Genomic DNA, 21,430 nt, shown 5'->3' on the forward strand with positions numbered 1-21,430 from the left:
CCTCGGGCAGCTGGGGCGGGAGGCGTGCGTGGCCCGTGCGGGTCACTCTCCCGCCCCCGGGGTGGCGGGGCGGCCTGTTGCCCCCTGCCTCCTACTGACTGACGCAGGTGGAAAGATGGGGTCGCGCACCCGGGGAGAGAGACACACGCCCGAAGACAGACGCCCAGACGTCCTGGAGACATACACACGGGGAAGGAGATCCATCGACACCTGGTGACACATACCCAAACACCCAGGGAGAGGGACACATCCACACCAACCCCCGGGGAGACACACAGGGTCACACGGAGAAACCCCACCCAGGCACGCCAACCCAGCGCACTCCCGCATGACTCATGGAGAGAAAGCAGAGGCGCGCACGATTTGATATTGGCGACCTCCGACCTGCTTCCCAGGTGGATATTTGCTAAGGTGTTGGGGCCACTCGGAAGACCAGTTGGGACGTGTGGGGTGTTATCGGATTCAGACTCTCGCTAGGGTTTCGGAATCGTGTTCCTCTCTTTCTTCCAACTTAGTATGTAGGGAGGCAAGATGAAAATTTTAAGTGCTGACCAAATAGTTGTGGAGGTATCCAGTTGGTTTTTGGGTGGTGGTTTTTTCTTTTCAAATGATGACACATCCCGTGACCGGGGTTCTTTTTAGGAATGACTTTTCTGCTAGTTTCCAAATTGTCACGTGACCGCGCTCTTTTTGTAGGATTTCGGAGGCCTGATAAAAATCAATAGATTTTGGTTCCTTTTAAAAAAATCAATTAAAAAAATTTTTCTTCCGGGTTTGTCTTCCTCTGGCATCATTGTAGTGGAAAATACGTAAATTGCCCGTAATCTCAAAAACCGTTGGGTGGAACAAAACTGAAGAGATGAAGGAAGCTCGGTATTCTTCAGCCAGGGACTTTAAAGAAGACTGTTCTTTGTTTCGCTTTTAGAAGCTTAGGTTGAAGTTATCTTCACTGCTTGCCTCCTACTCTCTGCATCTGCTGTGGCCGTTTGGGGCTTTCAGTATTTTTGTGTGGACATTGTAAATTCCTCTTGTTTGTACTAAAAAGTTTCTGGCTTGCTGACTTATTTACTTTGGAGAGTTTTGTGAGTTGGGGATATTTTTGGTTTATCATTTGTGAGGTTAGAATAGACGGAGGAAAACTAAGTAGAACATTGCTGGCCTTGACTCCAAGCCGGGTTCTTGGAGACTAAGGAAATACTTCAGTGCTCTTCCCTCTTGTCCAGCCTCTCCTATTTTCATTTCTTTCTTCCTCAGCCACTTCTTCCATCTAGACTGTGGTACTCTGGAGGCCTGCAGATAAGTTCCTTTGGTTCTAGAGACGAACTTTTAGTCTACCCTCATTTCTTACCATTTCTTGGGCGGCCACTCCAGCACTGGGAGTTCTGTGCATGTAAATCCTGTAAGTACATCATTTCATTTACTTCTCACAGCATTTCTGTGGTATTAGCTCCATTTTAAAGATGAAGAATTTGCTGGGGCGTAGGAGGGGTAGGTCTGTTCCAATGGTCACGGGTGGTGAGGGGGCAGAGCCGGGATTCAGAGCAGGGCTGTGTGAGTTTAGAGTGGTAGTTCTCAGTGGGGGGCGGAGGGTATTTGACAGTGTCTGCAGGCATTTTTGGTTCACACCTGAGAGGGTGTGCTGCAGGCACCTATTGGGTGGAGACCAGGGATGCTGCTCAACAGCCTACAATACACAGGAGTGCTCCCCACGGCAAACAGTTGTCTGGCCCAGAATGTCGCTCGCACCCAGGTTGAGAAGCCCTGCTTGACCTCAGTCTGTGTAACTCCAGAGCTCACAGTCAGCGCTTCTCTAGTTCTTCAAATGTGATGTTGGTTCTATTTAGGGTACCGCCTCCTCATTTTTAGAAAGAGCAGGGGCTGGGGAGGATTTGAGAACTTGAAGAGATTTCCCTTGATTAAGGGACATATTCATTCATTTGAAAGATTGACCAAAAAATTTCTGATAACAGAATCTCCCCCCATCCTTTTAAAAAATATTTATTTATTTGACTGTGCCGGGTCTTAGTTGCGGCACTTGGGATCTAGTTCCCTGACCAGGAATCGAACCTGGGCCCCCTGCATTGGGAGTGTGGAGTCTTAGCCACTGGACCACCAGGGAAATCCCTACCCCCCTTTTTTTTTCCGAAGGCAAAAGTGTCAGAACTTGAGAGTCACTCAGAGCCCTTGAAGTAGACATAGGGAATTTGGTTTCTGTATTATTCCACTTGTCAACAAACATTTTCTGAGTAGCCTGTCGGTTGCTGATACAAAGGTGCTGGTGATATGAAGGGCAGTGGGGAGTCCCCACCTCCCTGAAGCTTACAGTCTAATCACAGTCATGAGATCACGTTCTAACTTTGTCCTAGAACAAAATTTATTGCCCAGCCAAGGTCATGGGCCAGGTGTCTTTAAACAAAACAGCTGGGACTTCCCTGGTGGCACAGTGGTTAAGAATCTGCCTACCAGTGCAGGGGACACGGGTTTGAGCCCTGGTCCGGGAAGATCCCACATGCCGCGGAGCAGTGAACCCTGTGCGCCACAACTACTGAGCCCGCGTGCCACGACGACTGAAGCCCGTGCACCTAGAGCCTGTGCTCCATAACAAGAGAAGCCAACGCTGTGAGAGGCCCCCGCACCTCAACAAAGAGTAGGCCCCGCTCGCCGCAACTAGAGAGAGCCTGCGCACAGCAACAAAGACCCAATGCAGCCATAAATAAATAAATAAATTTGTTAAAAGTTTTAAAAAAACAGCTGCACGCCAGCACATAGGTACCTGTGTCATGGCATTTACTGTGGGTGGACTTAGGTGAAATGGGGAAAGATTGTTTTTCTTTTAAATTTTCTTTTAAATTTTATTGGAGTATAGTTGATTTACAACGTTGTGTTAGTTTCAGGTGTACAGCAAAGTGATTCAGTTATACATATATGTATATTCATTCTTTTTCAGATTCATTTCCCATATAGGTTATTACAGAATATTGAATAGAGTTCCCTGTGCAGTACAGTAGGTCCTTGTTGGTTATCTATTTTATATATATATATTACTGTATGTATGTTAATCCTAAGCTCCTAATTTATAAGGTTGATGTGTTTTTGATAGTTTTGTCAGTTGATCACATGTGAATATTTACAAGAAACAAATTGGGAAGCCATTCTTGTTGAGCATAAAATTCTTCCTTGAATTAGCCTAAGTAGACAATAGTTCTGCATGCATTTTATCATTGAAATCAAGAAATATGGGGCTCCCCTGGTGGCGCAGTGGTTAAGAATCTGACTGCCAATGCAGGGGACACAGGTTTGATCCCTGGCCCGGGAAGATCCCACATGCCGTGGAGCAACAAAGCCCGTGCGCCACAACTACAGAGCCCACCCACCACAACTACTGAAGCCCACGCGCCTAGAGCCCGTGTTCCGCAACAAGAGAAGCCACCGCGGTGAGAAGCCCACGCACTGCAACGAAGAGTAGCCCCCGCTCGCCGCAACTAGAGAAAGCTCATGCACAGCAACAAAGACCCAACACAGCCAAAGATAAAAATTAAAAATAAATTTATTTTTAAAAAAAAGAACAAATAAGCGATGAAATTTTTTTTAATTGAATTTTGCATTCTTCCTCTGGCATTCTCCAGCCTGTTTTCACCATGCCTAAATCTAGCCCCTTCAGTCCATGTAGTGCTTCATTCTGGTGGCAGATATAACTCTTAGGTGAACTTTGGGAGTGCGTGAGAGGAGTCCAAAAGGGTTGGTTCTGGGAGTTCCCTGGTGGCCTAGTGGTTAGGATTCTGGGCTTTCACTGCTGTGGCCTGGGTTCAATCACTGGTTGGGAAACTGAGATCCCGCAAGCTGTGCAGCACGGCCAAAAAAAAGGGTTGGCTCTGTTTAGGAATCACTGTGAGTGTTATTCTGTTATTCATGCGGTCAGCATGGCATCTTTTGTGAGGAGCTTTGCTTTTTGACTTGTGCTGATGGACAGTGTGTTGTTCATTGCTAATGGATAGATTTCTCTGCCTCTTATCAATTTTTGTCTGCTGTGGGGTAGAGGGGATGCTAAATTATACACCTAAAAATGATTGCTATCGCGTGGCGTCTAACAAAGGGATGTGTGCTCTGTTATTACTGGAGGGGTTTTATTCTGGGAAGGATCAGAGGAATTGGTGCAGGAAGAACATCCACTGGCCTTGGAGGAGTCTTGCTGGATCTGCAGTTGGCTTGCTTCTCTGGCCAGGTTAGGTCACCACATTTCTTTCTTCATAAAATGAGATGCTTTTACTTTATAACGTATGTGTATGAGAATACATGACACCAAGTAAAGACGTCACATAATTGGCTTTCAAGTACAGGCATACCTCGGAGATATTTTGGATTTGGTTCCAGACCATCGCAATAAAGCGAGTCACACAAATTTGGTTTCCCAGTGCTTATAAAAGTTACATTTATACTGTACCTGTCTATTAAGTGTGCAGTAGCATTATGCCTAAGAAAAACAATGCTTGTACCTTAATTAAAAAATACTTTATAGCTAACAGATGTTAACCATCATCTGCGTCTTCAGTGAATTGTAATCTTTTTGCAGTACTGACATCAGTGATCACAGATCAGCATAGCAAACATAATAATAATGAAAAAGTTTAAAATATTGCAAGAATTATGAAAATGTGACACAGAGACAAGTGAGCAAATGCTGTTGGAAAATGGCGCAGATAAACTTGCTCTATGCAAGGGTTTACCACAGACTTTCAATTTGTAAAAGCCCACAGTATCTGTGAAGTGCAATAAAAACGAGGTGTGCCTGTAGTTCTGCCTCAGGCAATTTGCTGGTCAAGCAGCAGGAGGAAATAAGCAAAATGGGAGAGAGAGAGAGAGAGAGAGAGGGAGAGAGAGAGAGAGAGAGAGAGAAAGAGACTGAGAGAGAGAGAGAGAGAGAGAGAGAGAGAGTGTGTGTGTGTGTGTGTGTGTGTGTGTGTGTGTGTGTGTTTGGGAAACACATCTCACTTGAAAGCTAGCTAGGTAATAAATTTGTTAGTCAAAACCAAGGACAAGAAAACAGGGCCTGTGACTAAGTAGGTCTTCAGCAGAACATTTATTAAGGATTTTTATTTTTGAGGGGGTGAACTCACAAAACGCCTCAGCGAGTTTGGAAAGCTGTGATGCAGATGAAAGGTCAGGGTACCTGAGGGAAGGAGGGGGGCCGGCTACCCTGGGTTAGGGAGGTGAGGCCAGAGCTTGCCAGAAAGCCTGGGCGTGCCAGCTGGGGAGAGAACTCGGAAAACTCTCCATTTCCCAGCGTGAATCTTGGTATTGTATGTGTAGTGAAGTTGAGCTCTCCGTGTTTCCACGTTCTGGGTTCTTCCATTACTTTCTGTTAGTTTTTGACCGTGGCCGGTACAGGGTTTAGGATGCTGTTGCTTATCATGAACACAGAGAAGATGAGATCTAAGTGAATGTAGGCAAGGTCATAGCTAGATGAGCATGGGCTCGGGAGAGCTGGCCGTGCGTTTTGGAAGAAATATAGAAAGAAGCGAAGCAGGCCATGGAGGCTTCACGCTGGCTTCACTGAACCCGGCTCATTTCATCACGGGGAGTCTGAACACAGGCTCCACTTGTGTCCGAGGCCTGATGCCTTACAAATGTCTACTGTTGTTTGACGGGGATGGAGAAACAGTATGGAACAACTTTCTACATTCATCCCGTGGCCACATTTCATTATCCAAGTGTGAAGGACAGCAGAGCAGTGTAGCCAGTGAACTGAGCTGCTGGGTCAGCGTGAACTGTTTTCATTCCAGGTTCTTATGAGCTGGATTAGGTTTGGGGGTACAGAAGCCAAGGTCGTTTCCAGAAGGTTTGTTCTCTTGAGAGTGGTTGTGTTATCAGTGTTAGAGAAGCGTGAAAGACGCCTTACAGATTCCTGTTTCTGGAACTTGCTCTGTAGAACTTTAACAGATAGGGAGTGTTTAAATGATTTAACAGGTTTGCAAATGCTGGAACTCCCTGGGGTGCGGTGTGTGGCTAGGCAACCTCTCCGGTGTGCGCAGTTTCACACTTGCATGTGTAACCAGAGCAGTGACTAGGTGAATACACCTGAACATACATATGTGGTTTAGTTGGAAGTCAGAACAGAAGAGCTGCTTGAAGGCCACATGTTGGTGAGTGCAGAGCATTTTCTAGAATGAGTTCCAGTACTCTTAAATAAAATTTCAGCTATTCTCTTTGGGAGCAAACAGCTCCTACCCTCATATCCTGTTCCACATTAATATTTGCACAGTACCTGAATTTTATCACACTAGCCCTGGGAAACCCCGCCTCACAAAGATACGGTGTCATTGAAAGGAATGTGGTGTGAGCTAACGTGGAGACTGAACTCCCTTGAGCGCCAGTTGTGTGGCATCCTGTGGGCGGCCAGGACCTCTGTGGTGCCCTCCAAAATATCACATACCCTGCCCTGCCTGGTTTCCTGTGTGCACTGTCGCTTGATCTCCCCTCCCTCATTGTCCAGAGTGTTCCATCCCCAACTTCTGCTGCACACAGTTTATTAGGAAGTGGGTCTGCTGGTGGGGAAAGGGGCCCCTGGGTGCAGAGGAGGTGTCATGGGGTCTACCCTTGTGCTTTCCGCCCAGCCAGCCTGTCTCAGTCAGTGTTGAGAAGTGCCTCGTGCCCTCTGGGGTCTGTGTGCTCTCTGGGGCTGGTTTCTCATTGTCAGCTGCTTCTCCCCAAGTTAGGATTTCTGTCTCTTCAGTTTGTCACTGCTGGACCATTTGCTTTCCATCTTCTCGGTTTTGTCTCTCATCTACAGTTGTTCTCTCTTATTGTCCTTTTCGGGTTTGTACATTATTTTAGACCTTTCCTGTCTTCTGATGGGAGTGAAGGTCACACGTTTGACCTGCCCTGTTTAAGTAGACCAGGGGGAAGTTATTTAATCTTTATGAACTTGGTTTATTGATCTATAAAACATGGGTGGTAGTGTCCAACTTGCAGGTGACTTCAAGGTGCTCTCTGCCAGGTACCTAGTAGATATTCAGTGAACAGTGGTGGCTGATGTTACTATGGTCATAGCATTTGTTATTTGAGCAAACAAGAGAATGGCAGTAGGTAGGGAGGGAAGTGGACATGTTTGTTGTGTGGGTGAATGAAGTGGGTAAGACAGAAGAAGAAAGAGATTTTGAAAATGGGGGAAATAGTTTGGTGTTAGATATGTTGAATTTGAACTGCCATCAGGGTACCAGATGAATATATTATAAAGGGGGTTGGAATTCTTATCTGGTGCCCAAGGGGTGGGAGGGTGGAGGTGGGCTTTAGTTTAGGAATCACTGGGTTTTATATCCCAGGAAGATATGGTTTGGGAAGAGGTAAGGTCATCAACCTTGCGGTACATCTCCTTAAGAGCCCGTAAGAAAAGGGAGCCATCTAGGTTGCAGAAAGCCAACGGGGTGAGGGGAAGAGAAAGCAGAAACTATTATCAGGGTAGTTTCATGAACAATGAAGTAGGAAGCATTTTCAAGGTCATTGCCAGGCTGTTTAGACCCAATAGAGGCAGTAATGGTGGCTGAGTCCTGGCTAAGACTTGAAGGTCCTACTGAGGCCTCCAGCTATGGGTGTGATACTTACAAGACCCTTTCCCAGTTGGGCCTCCATTACCTTATTTGTTTAAAAAAAAAAAAAGCCTTGTGTACCCTTCTGAGATTTTATATCATGTACATTCAGATAAATCTCTACATCTCAGAGTTCACTGTCTCCTAGGCGGGCCTCTGGTGAGAACATTGGTCAACCATGAGGGTGTGTCTCCGGAAGTGTACACAGGGAAGTCCTAAGAGAGGCACTTTTTTCATTATTTAGGGCTGCATGTGCCTTAGGTCATTTAGATGAGGACCGAGGAGAAGCCAATGGACTGGCCATTAGGAGGTCTCTGGTGACTTTTGCTGACATTCAGGGGGATAGAGGGGTTGAGAACCTGCGTTTAGTGAGAGGGTAGAGGGTTGATCAGGCACAGAGCCGAAATGGGTAGTGATGGCAGAGTAAGTTGGGGCTTGGAAAGCTTTTTGTAAGCAAAGTCAGCTTCAGTACCTTGGTGGGGACAAACTGGAGCATCACTGATGGAGAAGTGGGATGAAGTGAACTTTATATTTCTTTAATTGATCACACGAAATATACAAAAGCTACCTGCAGTGCTCTTAAATTTCTTCTCATTTTGACTTGGTGACAACTTCCTTGAAGAATGGGAGCCTCTAATCTAGTTGAGTCCTGTATGCCAGACATACAGCTGTTCTCTTTAAATAGACCTTGGGAAATTCCACTCCTCTTATTTAATTTCTCTAACAGCCAAAGAGTTCTACCTGCTGTGGCCCTCGTGGTCAGTGTTGCTATACTAACTCTTCCCTGAGCTTATATGGAAGTTCTCCAGCTCTTAACCTTTTCTGCTCCAAATTAAAGATATCAGTTTTCTTATCTAACTTGAAGAGACAAGTCAGAACCAAGGTTCCCTTAAGTTACAGCAGATCATTTAGGAATCACATTTAGTTTGTGTTTTGCTGCTTTAATGTATTTTTCTAACATGCATATTAAAATTCATTTCTTTCAGGACTTCCCTGGCAGTCCAGTGGTTAAGACTCCGTGCTTCCAATGTAGGGGGCGAGGGTTCGATCCCTGATCAGGGAACTAAGATCCCACATGCTGCGCGGCATGGCAAAAAAAAAAAAAAATTCATTTCTTTCATAATGCAGTTTTCTTCCTGAAGTACCTAGCTGTACTTCCCAGTACAGTTTTCCTATTTTGTGACCTTTATCCATTTCTTTGCATTTTAATTCTGTCCCCCAAAGTGCAGCCTTTATCCCCACTCTTTTCTGTCAAGCATTTCAAATGCCTTTTTCAGGTGTCTTATTATAGGTAGATTTATGCTTGTTCCTTTTAAGGACTTCATTAAATAAAACAAAGAACAAAATGTGATCCTCACTTATAGGATTAGCAGTTTCCTGTGAATAAGTCTCTTCATTGAACTGTCACAGTTCATGGGCAAAGTGTAATATTAGGAAAGTCTTATGGGTGAGGGAAATAGTAACGCCACGTAAAGATGAAAGTCTTGAGGGTGTTATGAACTACACAGATCGATCACACGAAATATACAAATATTGCAGACATGTATTGATCATTTCTTGAGGTCCACATTCCTTTAAGAATCTGGTGAAACCTTTTTATACTCTTTCCAGAGAAAGGCTCAAGTACATGCTTCCATCCATACCCTCATCCTTATTTCACATGTGATTCTAGGAGGTGCATTTTCCCCCTGCAGCTCCTTCATGGACTCCCAATTAAGCACACTGGATACCTGTACTGTTTAATACAATACTCATGTAGCTATTTAAGTTTAAACGAATTGAAATGAAATAAAATTAACAATTCACTTCTTCAGCTGGACCAGCCGCATTTCAAGTGCTCAAGAGCCACATGTGGTTAGTGACGACGGTATTGGGCATAAGAACATTTCCGTCATCACAGGAAGTTCTGTTGGATCATGCTGCTCTGTACTTTCAGGATGATTTAAGAAAATTGAATTCCTTAACCAAATCTCTTTTTTTCTCCTCTCTTCTCCCTTCCCACTCTCTCCACCACTGTTAATGGTTAGTATACCTAACTACAAAGGTGCCTTGTTTTAAGCAAAATTGAAAGTATATATTTCTTTAAAGTTTAATTAGCTCATCTTCATAAAAGAGTACTTACTGAAACAAGTTCTTTTAGGAGAGTGAGCTGCTCTGATATCGTGGAAGCGTGGTTTGATTTACACAGCATTTTCCTTGTCTAGCTCTCTCTGAGGTAATGCTCAGTGGCCACCTAGATAATTTATTTCATCTGCCAAGTTTTGCCTCCAGTTTGGTCTGTTCTTGTGGAATTTTGCTTAATTCTTTTTGTTTTGGTTGACCTTTTGCTGTAAGAGATCACACCCATTATTACACTTAATGACTTCCTTGACTTGCCTCTCTCATTCGTGTGTTTCAGCACAGACGACCAGGAAGACTGGAAATAAAGGGTGGAGCTAATAGGCTGTTAAGCGAGACACCTGTATTAAGATACGAGGAAACAAATACACCTCAGGCGAAAATAGAAATAATGTAGGGATTATCCATGCTTTTGTTGCCTTGGTTAGTTTCTTCAAGCCTCGGTTTCTCAAGCTATGAAATGAAGTGGCATGCCTCTCACTAGGGCATTCAGAGTGAGTGCAAAAGGAATGTGTGATTTTGGGGGAAAAAAAATTGTTCCTAAATTTAAACCAGGAGTGATAAATTCAGTTTAAGGTTTTGGAAGTGAGAGTTAGTCACGGGGTTTCAGATTTGAAAATCTGAAATTTTGAGGAAGCAGTTTATAAACCCAGCCTACTCTCCCTTTGATAACTTGTTAGAGGAATGTCGTTTTTCAGCGTTTCCTGTTGCATTCAGTACTTATTTTAAAGAGGTTTCCTCATGTGACTTTCAAGTAAGAATGAATTTTTTTGTCCTCTCCCACACATTTTTTCCCCCACACACATTTTAATAGACCTCAAAAATAGAATGGGGGAAGGAACTAATTGAATAGAGAAACACAGAACTGTAAGTACAAATAGAAAAATAAGAATAGAATAACAAGAATGAAGGAGGAAGTAGTTCACTCTTTGTTCTCAGTTTAGCATTCATTTGGTACCTCATCGAATGGAAAGCTTTGTACTAGATGTTGCAGAACCAAAAAAGGACAAATGAATGGATGGCATTAGGTGTTGTGTGTCCCTCCCAGGGAGTTGACGCTGTAATTAGGAAACAGACACGTACACAACTGACAGATGGTTAAAGCATAAGTGAAGGAGAGCTGTAATAGAGGTGGAATGATGATGAGAATGAGGAGAAAGATTAGGTGTCAGAGGGTGGGGGGTGGGGGTGGCAAAAGTGGGCCTTCGGATGACTAGGATTTTCATAGCTGTTGATGTGTGTGGGGGTCCTGCTAGTCCAAGATAAGGGCCTGAGCAAAGGCTGGACAGTAAATGCCTGTGATAGGTTTGGGGATGGCGACTTGTAGGGATATAATTGGGACAGGCAGGTATATGAGGTTGGAAAGCTCTTGGAATGCCATGCCCAAAATCCTATATAATAAAAGTTATAAAGAAATAAATGGGTTTCATTATCTGTAAGAATGGAGGCAGTTAGATCAATGACCAATAAATACTGTCTACCTTTAATCCATACAAACATTTCTATTTGAGATATATATTCTCCATGCTTGGATCTGACTCCCCCTTGGTTTACTGTAATATAGTAATTGGCTTTGGAAGCCAGCATGGGGGTGGAGAAGGCCAGGGAAAAGGCTACTACTGATACACTATCCATAAACAATTGATAGTGCAAGATAAAAGTACACAATAGAAAAGCTGGAAAAAATAGTGTTATGAAAAGGAAAGGGTTGGCATACAATGCACTTTTTTTATCTTTAGTTTTGAGGTATTTGCTGAAAGCATGGTTTATTTTCTTTCCTGCCAGTAACCTACTTAACCAACTTCCTGTTCAGATTAGTGTGTGCCATGTATGACATGCATTGGTGCCACCACATGGTATTGTAATCCTAATAGAGTATCTATTGTGTGTGTAACTGGCTTATTGAAAAGGATACTGCTGAAGGGACAAGCAGATCGTCTGTGGCACGTGTAAATCTAATGTTAGGGTCTTACTGCTAATTCTGAGGCCGATGTAATTCCCGTACCGTAAAATTCACCTTTTTAATGTATACAATTCAGTTGTTTTTAGTATATACACTAAATTGTGCAACCGTCACCACTATCTAATTCCAGACTATTTCTGTCATACCCCCCCACCCAAAAAAAAAGAAAGAAAGAAACCCCATACCCATTAGCAGTTACTCCCGATTCCCTGGAACCACCAATCTACTTTCTGTCTCTATGGATTTGCCTATTCTGAACATTTCATATAAATGGGATAATATATATATGGCCTTTTGTGTGTGGCTTCTTTAAATTATAATGTTTCTGAGGTTCATCCATGTTGTTGCGTGCATCAGTACTTCATTCCTTCTTTGACTGATTAATCTTCCATTGTATGGATAGGCTACATTTCATTATCTATTCATCAGTTGATGGACATTGGATTGTTTCCATTTTTTGGCTATTGTAAATACTGCTACTTTGAATATTCATGTACAAGTTTTTGTGTGGATGTGTTTTCATTTCTCTTAAGCATATGCCTAGGAGAGGAGTTGCTGGGTCATAATGTTAACTCTGTGTTTACACCTTTTTGGGGAACCGCAGAATCGTTGCACCATTTTACCTTCCTACCAGCAGTGTATGAGACTTCTAGTTTTCCTACGTCCTCAGCAACACTTGTTATTGTCTGCCTTTTTGGTTTTAGTCATCCTAGTGGGTGTGAAGTGGTGTCTCATTATAGTTTTGATTTGCATTTCACTACCTGGCCAATGATGTTGACCATTTTTGCCCATTTTTAAGTTGTTTTTTTTAAAAATTATTGTTTAATTTTAAGAGTTCTGGATACAGGTCCTTTATCAGATATATGATTTGCAAATATTTTCTCCCATCCTGTGGGTTGTCTTTTCACTTTCTTGACAGTAGCCTTTGAAAGCACAAAAGTTTTAAATTTTGATGAAGTTCAGTTTACCTAATTTTTCTTCTGTTGCTTGTGTTTTGGGCTTCATATTGAGTTATTTTTAATATAATCTGAGTTACAGAAAAATTTAAGAGGCAGTTGTCCTTAAGGTCTGGTGGATAGCAGTATTTGATGAAACTTTAAAAGAAAATCATTTCTATTTCATTTCAATTAAGGCATTCAGTCAAGCTAGGCTTTAAGTGAAAATGAAGCTTTAAAAATACTTTTGAGTCTGCCAACCCCTGCCCAAATTGCAGATTCAAGAGCAAAATAAATTATTTTGGTTGCTTTAAAAAATACACATTTGACATTAAAAAAAGCAGTATGAATTTGCAACCAAATCAGGACTTTGAAGACTGAACTCGGTATTGATTATTCGAGGTTTTCTTGCAGACTTTCATGTTAACCTGTGAGCTTTTACATGGTGTCATCACGGTGTGCACGTTCTTCAAGTTTATCACTTAACAATGTATTTCTACAGACCCGAGTCTCCATGTCTCCTCAAGGGTGGCAGACGATCCCCAATTATGCATTTAGGTCATTTCCATTTGCCCCACTGGGAAAGTCCTTCCTTCCTTCCTTCCTTCCTTCCTTTCCCTCCCTTCCTTTCTTTCAAGATGGTTTTAGAATGGTATGGGGATGTATTTTTTGGTAGAGTCTAGAAAACTGACAACTCAGGGAAAAGTCTGGGCATTTTTGTCATGGTATAATACATTTCCATTAATTGAATCTTTTTAGAGAGCTTGTTTCATTATAAAAATGAAATTGCCATGGGACTTCCCTGGTGGTGCAGTGGATAGGACTCCGTGCTCCCAATGCAGGGGGCCCAGGTTTGATCCCTGGTCAGGGAACTAGATCCCACATGCATGCCGCAACTAAGAGTTCACATGCCACAACTAAGGAGCCCGCGTGCTGCAACGAAGGAGCCCACGTGCTGCAACCAAGACCACACGCATGCATATAACTATTTTAAAAAAAGAAATTGCCATGATAGGCATGCTGATTTCAGTATTGTCTCTGCACATAGAGGTACGTTCAGGGTGTGCTAGGAGCGCAGGGGAAGGGCTTCACGGGGAGACGAGGTCTAGCTGCATCTCCAAGGGTGAGCAGGAGTTCGCCGCCCACCAGAGAGCAGGAGGAAGGGTTTGTAGTGAATATCCTACTGCAGTCTCAAGTACGAGGCCCAACTACCGCAGTTTTCAACCCCAGAGCTCGCTGATACCATTGGTATTGACAGTTGAGAGGGATCATAAGGGATCCATCGCAGCTCTACCCGAGGCCTCCCTCCCGCCCTCGCCACAGTCTGCTATTGATCGCAGCCAGCTACCTTTCTGGACTCCGCATCTGTTCAGGTTGTGGGCTGCAGAAGCCATTTCAGGGCTCCGCTCACTCCGAGGGTGTCAGCGGAAATCCTACCGTGGCTGCTGAGGCCCTGCCCCTCTAGTCCCGTCGTCACAGCTTGCTCCGCTCTCCGTGGCTCCAGGTGTTCGGCCCACTCTGGGCTCTCCCGGGACGTGCGGGGTGCCTTGGCAGGGCCTTCGCACCACTGGTCCCGCTTCCTGGTTCTGGCTCCTCCCCCTTCTCACAGGTTCCTCCTCCTGCTGCTGAGCTTTGTCGGTGGTCAGACCAAATCCCCCAGCAGTGGACTCAGCCTTTGGGGAGCCTGGTCCTAAGGACAGCGTGCTCCTGACACGGTCGTGGAGACGCTGCTTTAGAACAGCCCATGCTGGAGACTGGTGCATAGTCTCGCGCTAACGCAGGTGAACACTGCCGGTGGTCCTCTGGCCTTGGAAGTTACCACTTTCTTTAACTGAGCGGCAGGTGAAGTAGCTCTCTGTTACAGGATCATGTTGGATGAAAATGTAATTCCCTTGATAGCTGGAATCACGCAGCTCCGTGAGATGCTCACACCTGGGGTCTGGTCTGACCTAGGGAGCTGCAGGGGCAGAATCCCCGCACTGTTTAAGCTGTTCTTTGGGTTTTGGTTGGGTGTTGTACTCTATAGCACGTACCTCTCATCTGTAAGACTTGCATCAGTTGTAATGCAAGAGGGTTTGTGCCCGGATTGTCAGCTCCCCCAACTACTCGCCCCACCTGCCAGGGCCTGAGTGTGGCCTGCATCCTGAGTGCCTGGCCCGGGGAGGCACACACTGAGGACTCCTGCAGAACTGCTTTCCCACCTGCTCCACGTGCTTCTGGGAGGCGCCGCAGGGTTCTGCAGATGTGTGATTGCAATTGCATTTAAAACATGTTCAAACTGTGGAAACTCTAATAGAACTCAGATGTGCTTTATCTATGTGTCAGTGGATTGAATACTAGTAGTTCTGTCAGATTAACTTGTTTTTGTGCAGGTCTCGAAATAAAGCAAGCAAGTGGAAGACGCTTGCCATTGCTACCCCTTCTTTTCATTGTACGTACGAGAGTAACAGGAGAACCCTCTGAAATAAATGCAAAGGCAGCCAAGACTGCCGCGCCTGTGGGTTAACTACTGCGCTTTGGAGTGGGTCGCATTCCGATCTCACTCCCCCCGTCCCCCCCCCCCACTAGCTGTGTGAGCTCAAGCAAGGACCGTAACGTCTCTGAGTCAGTCTTCATCCATAGGGTAGGGATAATGAGAGGCTTGTGAGGAGTGAACACAGTGAAGCAGAGTCAGTGGCTTGCAGGGCTCAGTCAGTGTTAGCGTGGTAATGGTGGTGATTTTATCCTTAACCCCCAAATATCAAGATTCTGAAGGGTAGCATATTTTTCATCGATTGAATTTATAAGTTGAAGGCTGCTTTATGTAAGTCCCACAAAAATGCCCTTTGCTTTTAAAAAAGGGAGGGACAGGGGTTTGGAACTGTGGGTTTAGACCGAAAGAGGCTAGTACTTTAGCACAGCTCTGCCTACTCGGCACAGGAAACCTTCACCCTGAATTTGGTCTGTAGGACTGGGATCCTTTGGCTTCCTAATGTCTGCCTGCATTGCCCTCTCGTTTGTTCTGCCCATGACTCTTCTGAAATTTGACTGAAGAAATGGCCATAAAAGAAATCTACCTAGTTTCTGTAAAACTCCCAGTAAAGACTTCTTCATGTGTCCATTCCACAGAAACTCCCTGCACTCCTGTAATGAGCCTGGCACAGTGGTGAACCGCTTTCCCTGTTGTCCATGTCCAAGTGGATCTCCCCGACAGCCCTAGAGGTAGGTACTGCTGTCACCAGAGTCCCCAGAGCTGCAGGATGTCAAATAGCTTGTCCACAAGTCTGTGCTCTTGGCCTTTGGCACAGGGAACCAGTTCTTCTTTCTGACGGTGGGCCTCCATTTGCTCACAAAGTTTCCTGTCTGCCTTGACTGCCCAGAAAGAAGCTTCACGAAATTCTGCACTGCCTTTAGTCTTTGCCTGACGTTTCCTGTGTCACATTGGGTGCCTCTCCCTTGAGTGGTCCTTCTTTTTCCTTCTTTGTGTTAGCTTTATTCTGTGGAATATGGTTGTTCTGAACCACTCAAAATTTGGGCAGATTTTGAATAATTTATATTTTACATTTCATCTTAACCAAATTTTACAGCTGTCTAAATGGGATACTTAGAAAGGTAGGATGGGTGGGGGCAGGTGAAAAACTTGTTGGAAAACAACAATGGTTAAGGTGTAGTATTTGATTCTAGGGCTATTTTTAGGCTGAGAAAGGTCATGGGCAGCTTTCAGGTGTAGTTTTCCTTTTAAATTAAGAATCTAGCTACTAATGGAAGTCAGACATTTCTTTTGCATTTTAATTCTTGTGTTTACTCTTAAAGTTATGAAAACAGATTGAATGTACATTGCTAAGGTGTGCTTTATGATTTTTTCTTTGCAGATGGTGATGTTTGAACTGAACAATTAAGGTGAGATTATGGCTTATGTGACATGCTTTTCTTATGCATATTTCTTTGTAGGGTTTAGCTGATTGCTAAAGTCATGTTTTAGCTTGGGTGAAGAATATTGCCTTTGGGCAGTCCTTCTAAACTGGAGTATAAAAGGCCTTCGTATTACATTTTAAGGTAAGTTTTGAAAAGAACGTATCAGGATACCTTTATTCATTCAGCTTATACTAAAGAAGTTTCAAAGCATTTTACTGTTTTCAGAGAAGAAAAAGGGAACATTTTTAATGTTCATAAACTCATTATGTTAATGTAGAGATTGCATGAAGCTAGCTTTTGTTAGATGTCAGTGGGAAATAAGATAGTTTGTGTAATTATATCACCATGCATGTTTATATTCAATGCTGCAGTTAGACTCGGAGAGCTGTTTATGTCTGCATTAGTTGTTTGAACAAATGCCAACGTACCCCCAAATAGGATATCTGGGAAGCCCCAAACTATAGATGAGAAATGTAAAAAATTGTACCCTATTTCCTGGTGTGTGGGTCTAGCATATCCCAAATTCGCTTGCTCAGAATAAGGGCACAAACTAGGAAATCCCACATTATTATGAAAAAAGAAAAGGACTATGAAAGTGTCCTGATAGAGTTAATGAATTACAAATCTCAAGGAATTTCTAAGACTTAATTTGGTAGATGTATGTAACCACACATCTGGGTGGAGGTTGTCAGATTGCACAGTCTGGTTTATAATTTGATGTACAGATCCTAACACGTTGATGCTGTACAATGAAACTTTGTGTCCAGTGAGGCAGTTAGAGACTTATTAAAATCCTGAGATAAATGGTAGACTAGAATTCAGCACATCTGTTACACCCTTGTAACACAACGTGGAACGTCTGTGTTTATGTATCTTCAAAATCGTGGGAAAGGAACAGTCTTGGGATGGGGGGCTGCTGGAGGAGGTTCCCAGTGTGGGGGATGACTGTGCTGAGCGGTTCTGAGGGCCCCGTGGTTAGTTCGTGAAGCGGGGCTGGGTTCGCCAGCAGAGCGAGCAGCACGTGTGGGGACGAAGGCAAGGGCGAGCGTGAGGGCTGAGCCCGTGGATCTGAGTTTCACTTCCCTGTGACAGTGCGTTTCTGAATGGCTGATGCCAGGAATGGGGAGCAGGGTCAGGTGTCTTGCCTTAGAAGTTGGACTTAGAACTGAATCTCTGGAGAAGCACTGAAGAATGTTAAGGAGGGAGCATTAGATGCTTTCCTTGTGTCAGAATAGTTGGTGTGCTGTTTTGGTTTTGCTACTCTTTTTTTCTAAGTTGAAGTCGTGTAATCAAGATTCCAAAGAATCAAACAAAGGAACCGATTTAGTGCACTGTTACTATGTCAGGAAATTAAAGGGCTTGAGATAGTTTGAGTTTCCTCCCTAACATTAATTTAGCCTGGGCATTGGGCAGAGCCATCCACTGAAGTCGAAAAGTCTCCAAGTAGTACACACTTTGCCTCACACTTTTGTTGGCCAATTTAAATTGTATTAATTATAGTAGTAATTACTGTAGTAATTTAAAAACACCAATAAGAGTTAGGGACAAGTTGCCACATATTTGTAAGAATAGTGTGTAGCATGTAGTAGGAAATGCAGAATTCTTGCACGTTATGGGAATTGTTGTTACATTATACTGGGTCATACTTGCATATAACCAGGCGATTGCCAGATAATGTTTGTTTACTGCAGTGATTTTGCAAATTCATCCTAGTCAATACAACAATTATTGTTCATGCCTTTATTATCTTCCCACTGAGGGATTCACAATATCTATTTTCATGTTAAAGTTAATTACCAATTTTGCTCTAGGGCTGTGCTGTCCAATACAGTTGTTGGCTCTTTAAATGTGACTATTCAAATTAGTGAAAATAATATTTTATATAAATTCATTTATATATATGTATATAATTATATAAAATATAATTTTATATAAATTCATTTTCATTTTATATAAATTCATTTCCTAGCTCCCACTAGCCACTTGTGGGTAGTGGCTGACAGTCCAGATGGAGGACATCTCCATCGTTGCAGAAAATTCTGTTAGTGCTACTCTAAAGGTTGTCTTCCTTTACAAATATCTTAAAAGCCATTTAATACTGAAATATTTACAGTTTAAATGATATAATTTGATTCAAAATAATTGGGCAGAAGGGAGAATGGGACGCTATGGAAGAAACAAGATTTGCTGTAAGTTGATAATTGGTGAAGCTAGGTTTAGGGTCTGTGAGGTGTCATCATATTATTCTCATTATTCAGAAATTGTGTATGTTTGAAATTTTTCATAATAAAGAATAAAAACAGAAGCCTTAAATAGGAACAGTGCTCCCACCAGCCTACAAAAGGGTGTCTGAGTCTCCGTACCCCCCCAAGCCCCCCCTGGGGACTGGTGGTGGGGAGGGGGAGTTAGTCCTGCCCCAGGGCTTCCCCTAAAGGGTACACATGGTACCACATTTTTGTTTAATGTTCATTTCATTCCCCCTCGAAACACACGAGTAACAGCCCAGGCTCACATTTGTTCAGAAGAGTTGGAGCTGCCCAAATGAATCTTGTGGGTAGAATGTGCTAGGTTATAATATTATATCAAAAATTCGAGTGGTGCGGACATTAATGTTAGCCAACTCAGTGTTCCTAATGAAAAGAATAGAGTCCTTTACTCGGTGGTTGGCTTCGGTCTGTTCACAGCCAGATCAGTCAGTTCTGTCTCTGGTTTCCTGCTTACCAGCTCCTATGGTGATGGCGCTGGGAGAGAGAAAGAGGGGGTTGTCTAGAAACCCGCTGGCCTGAGAGGAAAGCCATCAGTGAACACTGTCACCGTGCCACCAGAGGGCTGTTTGCAGTTGCTACAGAAACGTGCCCACTTCGGTGTCCTACTGCAACTCTAACAGATGGTGGCAGGGCTTATTGTGAGCCAAGAGGAACGGTTGAGAGGACAGTGTTTGGGGTCAGACTTGGCCTTGAGTGCTAGCCTCAGTCAGCGGTGACCCGAGGAAGGGGAAGAATGAGCCCTCAGCAGCTGTCAGAGAGAGTGACGGTCGGGTGGTGCCTGGCACAAGGTGGAGGGCTCAGTAGGTGACATCTCTTGCCGTCCGGTATTCCCTGCGCAGAAAGGAATTGGGGCTCTGTGTTTTATTTCCCTTAGACACTGACATTCATAGAGGCATGTAGAACCATGTACAGGTCTAAAGGAATGTAATGGTGCCCTTTTATTTTACAGGGTTCCGAAATCAGAGATCTTGAGATTAAAAATGGCAGGAAAATCATCGCTTTTTAAAGTAATTCTCCTTGGAGATGGTGGAGTTGGGAAGAGTTCTCTAATGAACAGATATGTGACTAATAAGTTTGATGCCCAACTCTTCCATACAATAGGTGTGGAATTTTTAAATAAAGATTTGGAGGTGGATGGACATTTTGTTACCACACAGATTTGGGAGACGGCCGGTCAAGAGTGATTCAGAAGCCTGAGGACGCCATTTTACAGAAGTTCTGACTGTTGCCTGCTTACTTTTAGCGTCGATGATTCTCAAAGCTTCCAGAATTTGAGTAACTGGAAGAAAGAATTCATATATTATGCGGATGTGAAAGAGCCCGAAAGCTTTCCTTTTGTGATTTTGGGTAACAAGGTTGACATCAGCGAGCGGCAGGTGTCTGCAGAAGAAGCTCAAGCCTGGTGCAGGGACAACGGCGACTATCCTTACTTTGAAACAAGTGCAAAAGATGCCACGAATGTTGCAGCGGCCTTTGAGGAAGCAGTTCGAAGAGTGCTTGCTACCGAGGATAGGTCAGATCACTTGATGCAGACAGACACGGTCAGTCTGCACCGAAAGCCCAAGCCCAGCTCATCTTGCTGTTGAAGTTCGAGAGGTTGCCCTTGCGATCTAACCAGGTCACACACGTGCACAGATAAGCACAGGGTGGAGACGAGAATTCGTGTTTGCAGCAATGGATCGTGTACTCATAAAATTAAACTAACCATATTGCTGCCTTGTTAGTGGGTGGGAGAAGGGACACATCCACTCACAGGAGAATCTCTTTACGCAGTAATGGCACCTTACCTTTATAAGTTGTAACGGTTGTCTAATAATGTTTAATTTAAATATGTATGTTACAGAGCTAATAAATGAGATGACCAGGACTTTATAATTAAAACAAAACACTTGAGTATTCTAGAAGTTACTGTCTTTTCCGCGGGAAAATGGAGAACTACTTTTTCTATGTGTATATTTTTATGTAATTAGCACTCTGTTCCTGGTTCAGGGAAAACATGTCCTAAAGCAATAATGTTAGATATTAAAGTTTAAAATCCAGTGCATTTGCCGTGTAGTCATGCGATTTGAGGATGTGTTCATTCGGTTTAGAATTATGTGCGTGTTCGCTTTTTCATTCTACGTATCAGGATTGATCTCACTTGTAATCACTTGTCGTTTGTGTGCCCCCCTCGACCCCCAACACAGAAGCCGGCTTTATCACTCTTGGAGGAGGTACTGCTTCTGGATTGTACTGTGTGTGCGGGTAAATGAAGACATCTTTATTTGGTCATGTATTTATTCTGTGTCTTCTACATCACTGAGCTTTGTTTAGTGATTTGGTCTCAAGGAGATTTTTCGTCATTCTGCTGCAATGAGCAGCCTTATTGATAGAGCAAGTTGTGGTCTTTCGTGGGTAAAGTGCACCCACTGCGCCATTCATGCCGATCCCATCCCGCAGAGGCACACCAATGCCAGGCGCATGTGTTAGAGAGGACAGGACCCTTGGCTGTGGAGCGGTGGGTTATCAAGCGACAAGCTTTTGGGGGGCTGTCCTGTGCGGGGGAGTACATTTCGGAACAGCTAGGTTGAGAGATTTCTCTCCCTGGCCCCGCTCCTTGGAACCACTTGACACAGAACGCCAATACAGTAAGCTCAGCTTTTGAAAATCTAATTTCCTAACACAACAGAT

The 21,430-nt window shown here is 43.8% G+C and overlaps 1 protein-coding gene across 1 annotated transcript; it reads left to right on the plus strand.

Annotated features, from left to right (window-relative positions):
* Positions 1-24: 24 nt before the first annotated feature.
* On the plus strand, positions 25-20,815 carry RAB9A (RAB9A, member RAS oncogene family). The gene is given in 4 exon segments (XM_024755254.1): positions 25-1,399; positions 15,708-15,800; positions 16,530-16,634; positions 19,710-20,815. A coding segment is annotated over 1 exon segment (606 nt). The 5' UTR covers positions 25-1,399; positions 15,708-15,800; positions 16,530-16,634; positions 19,710-19,740; the 3' UTR covers positions 20,347-20,815.
* The last annotated feature ends 615 nt before the right edge of the window (positions 20,816-21,430 follow it).

The sequence above is a fragment of the Neophocaena asiaeorientalis genome, unplaced genomic scaffold, assembly GCF_003031525.2.
Source record: "Neophocaena asiaeorientalis asiaeorientalis breed wild unplaced genomic scaffold, Neophocaena_asiaeorientalis_V1.1 scaffold668, whole genome shotgun sequence".
Lineage (NCBI taxonomy): Eukaryota > Metazoa > Chordata > Mammalia > Artiodactyla > Phocoenidae > Neophocaena > Neophocaena asiaeorientalis.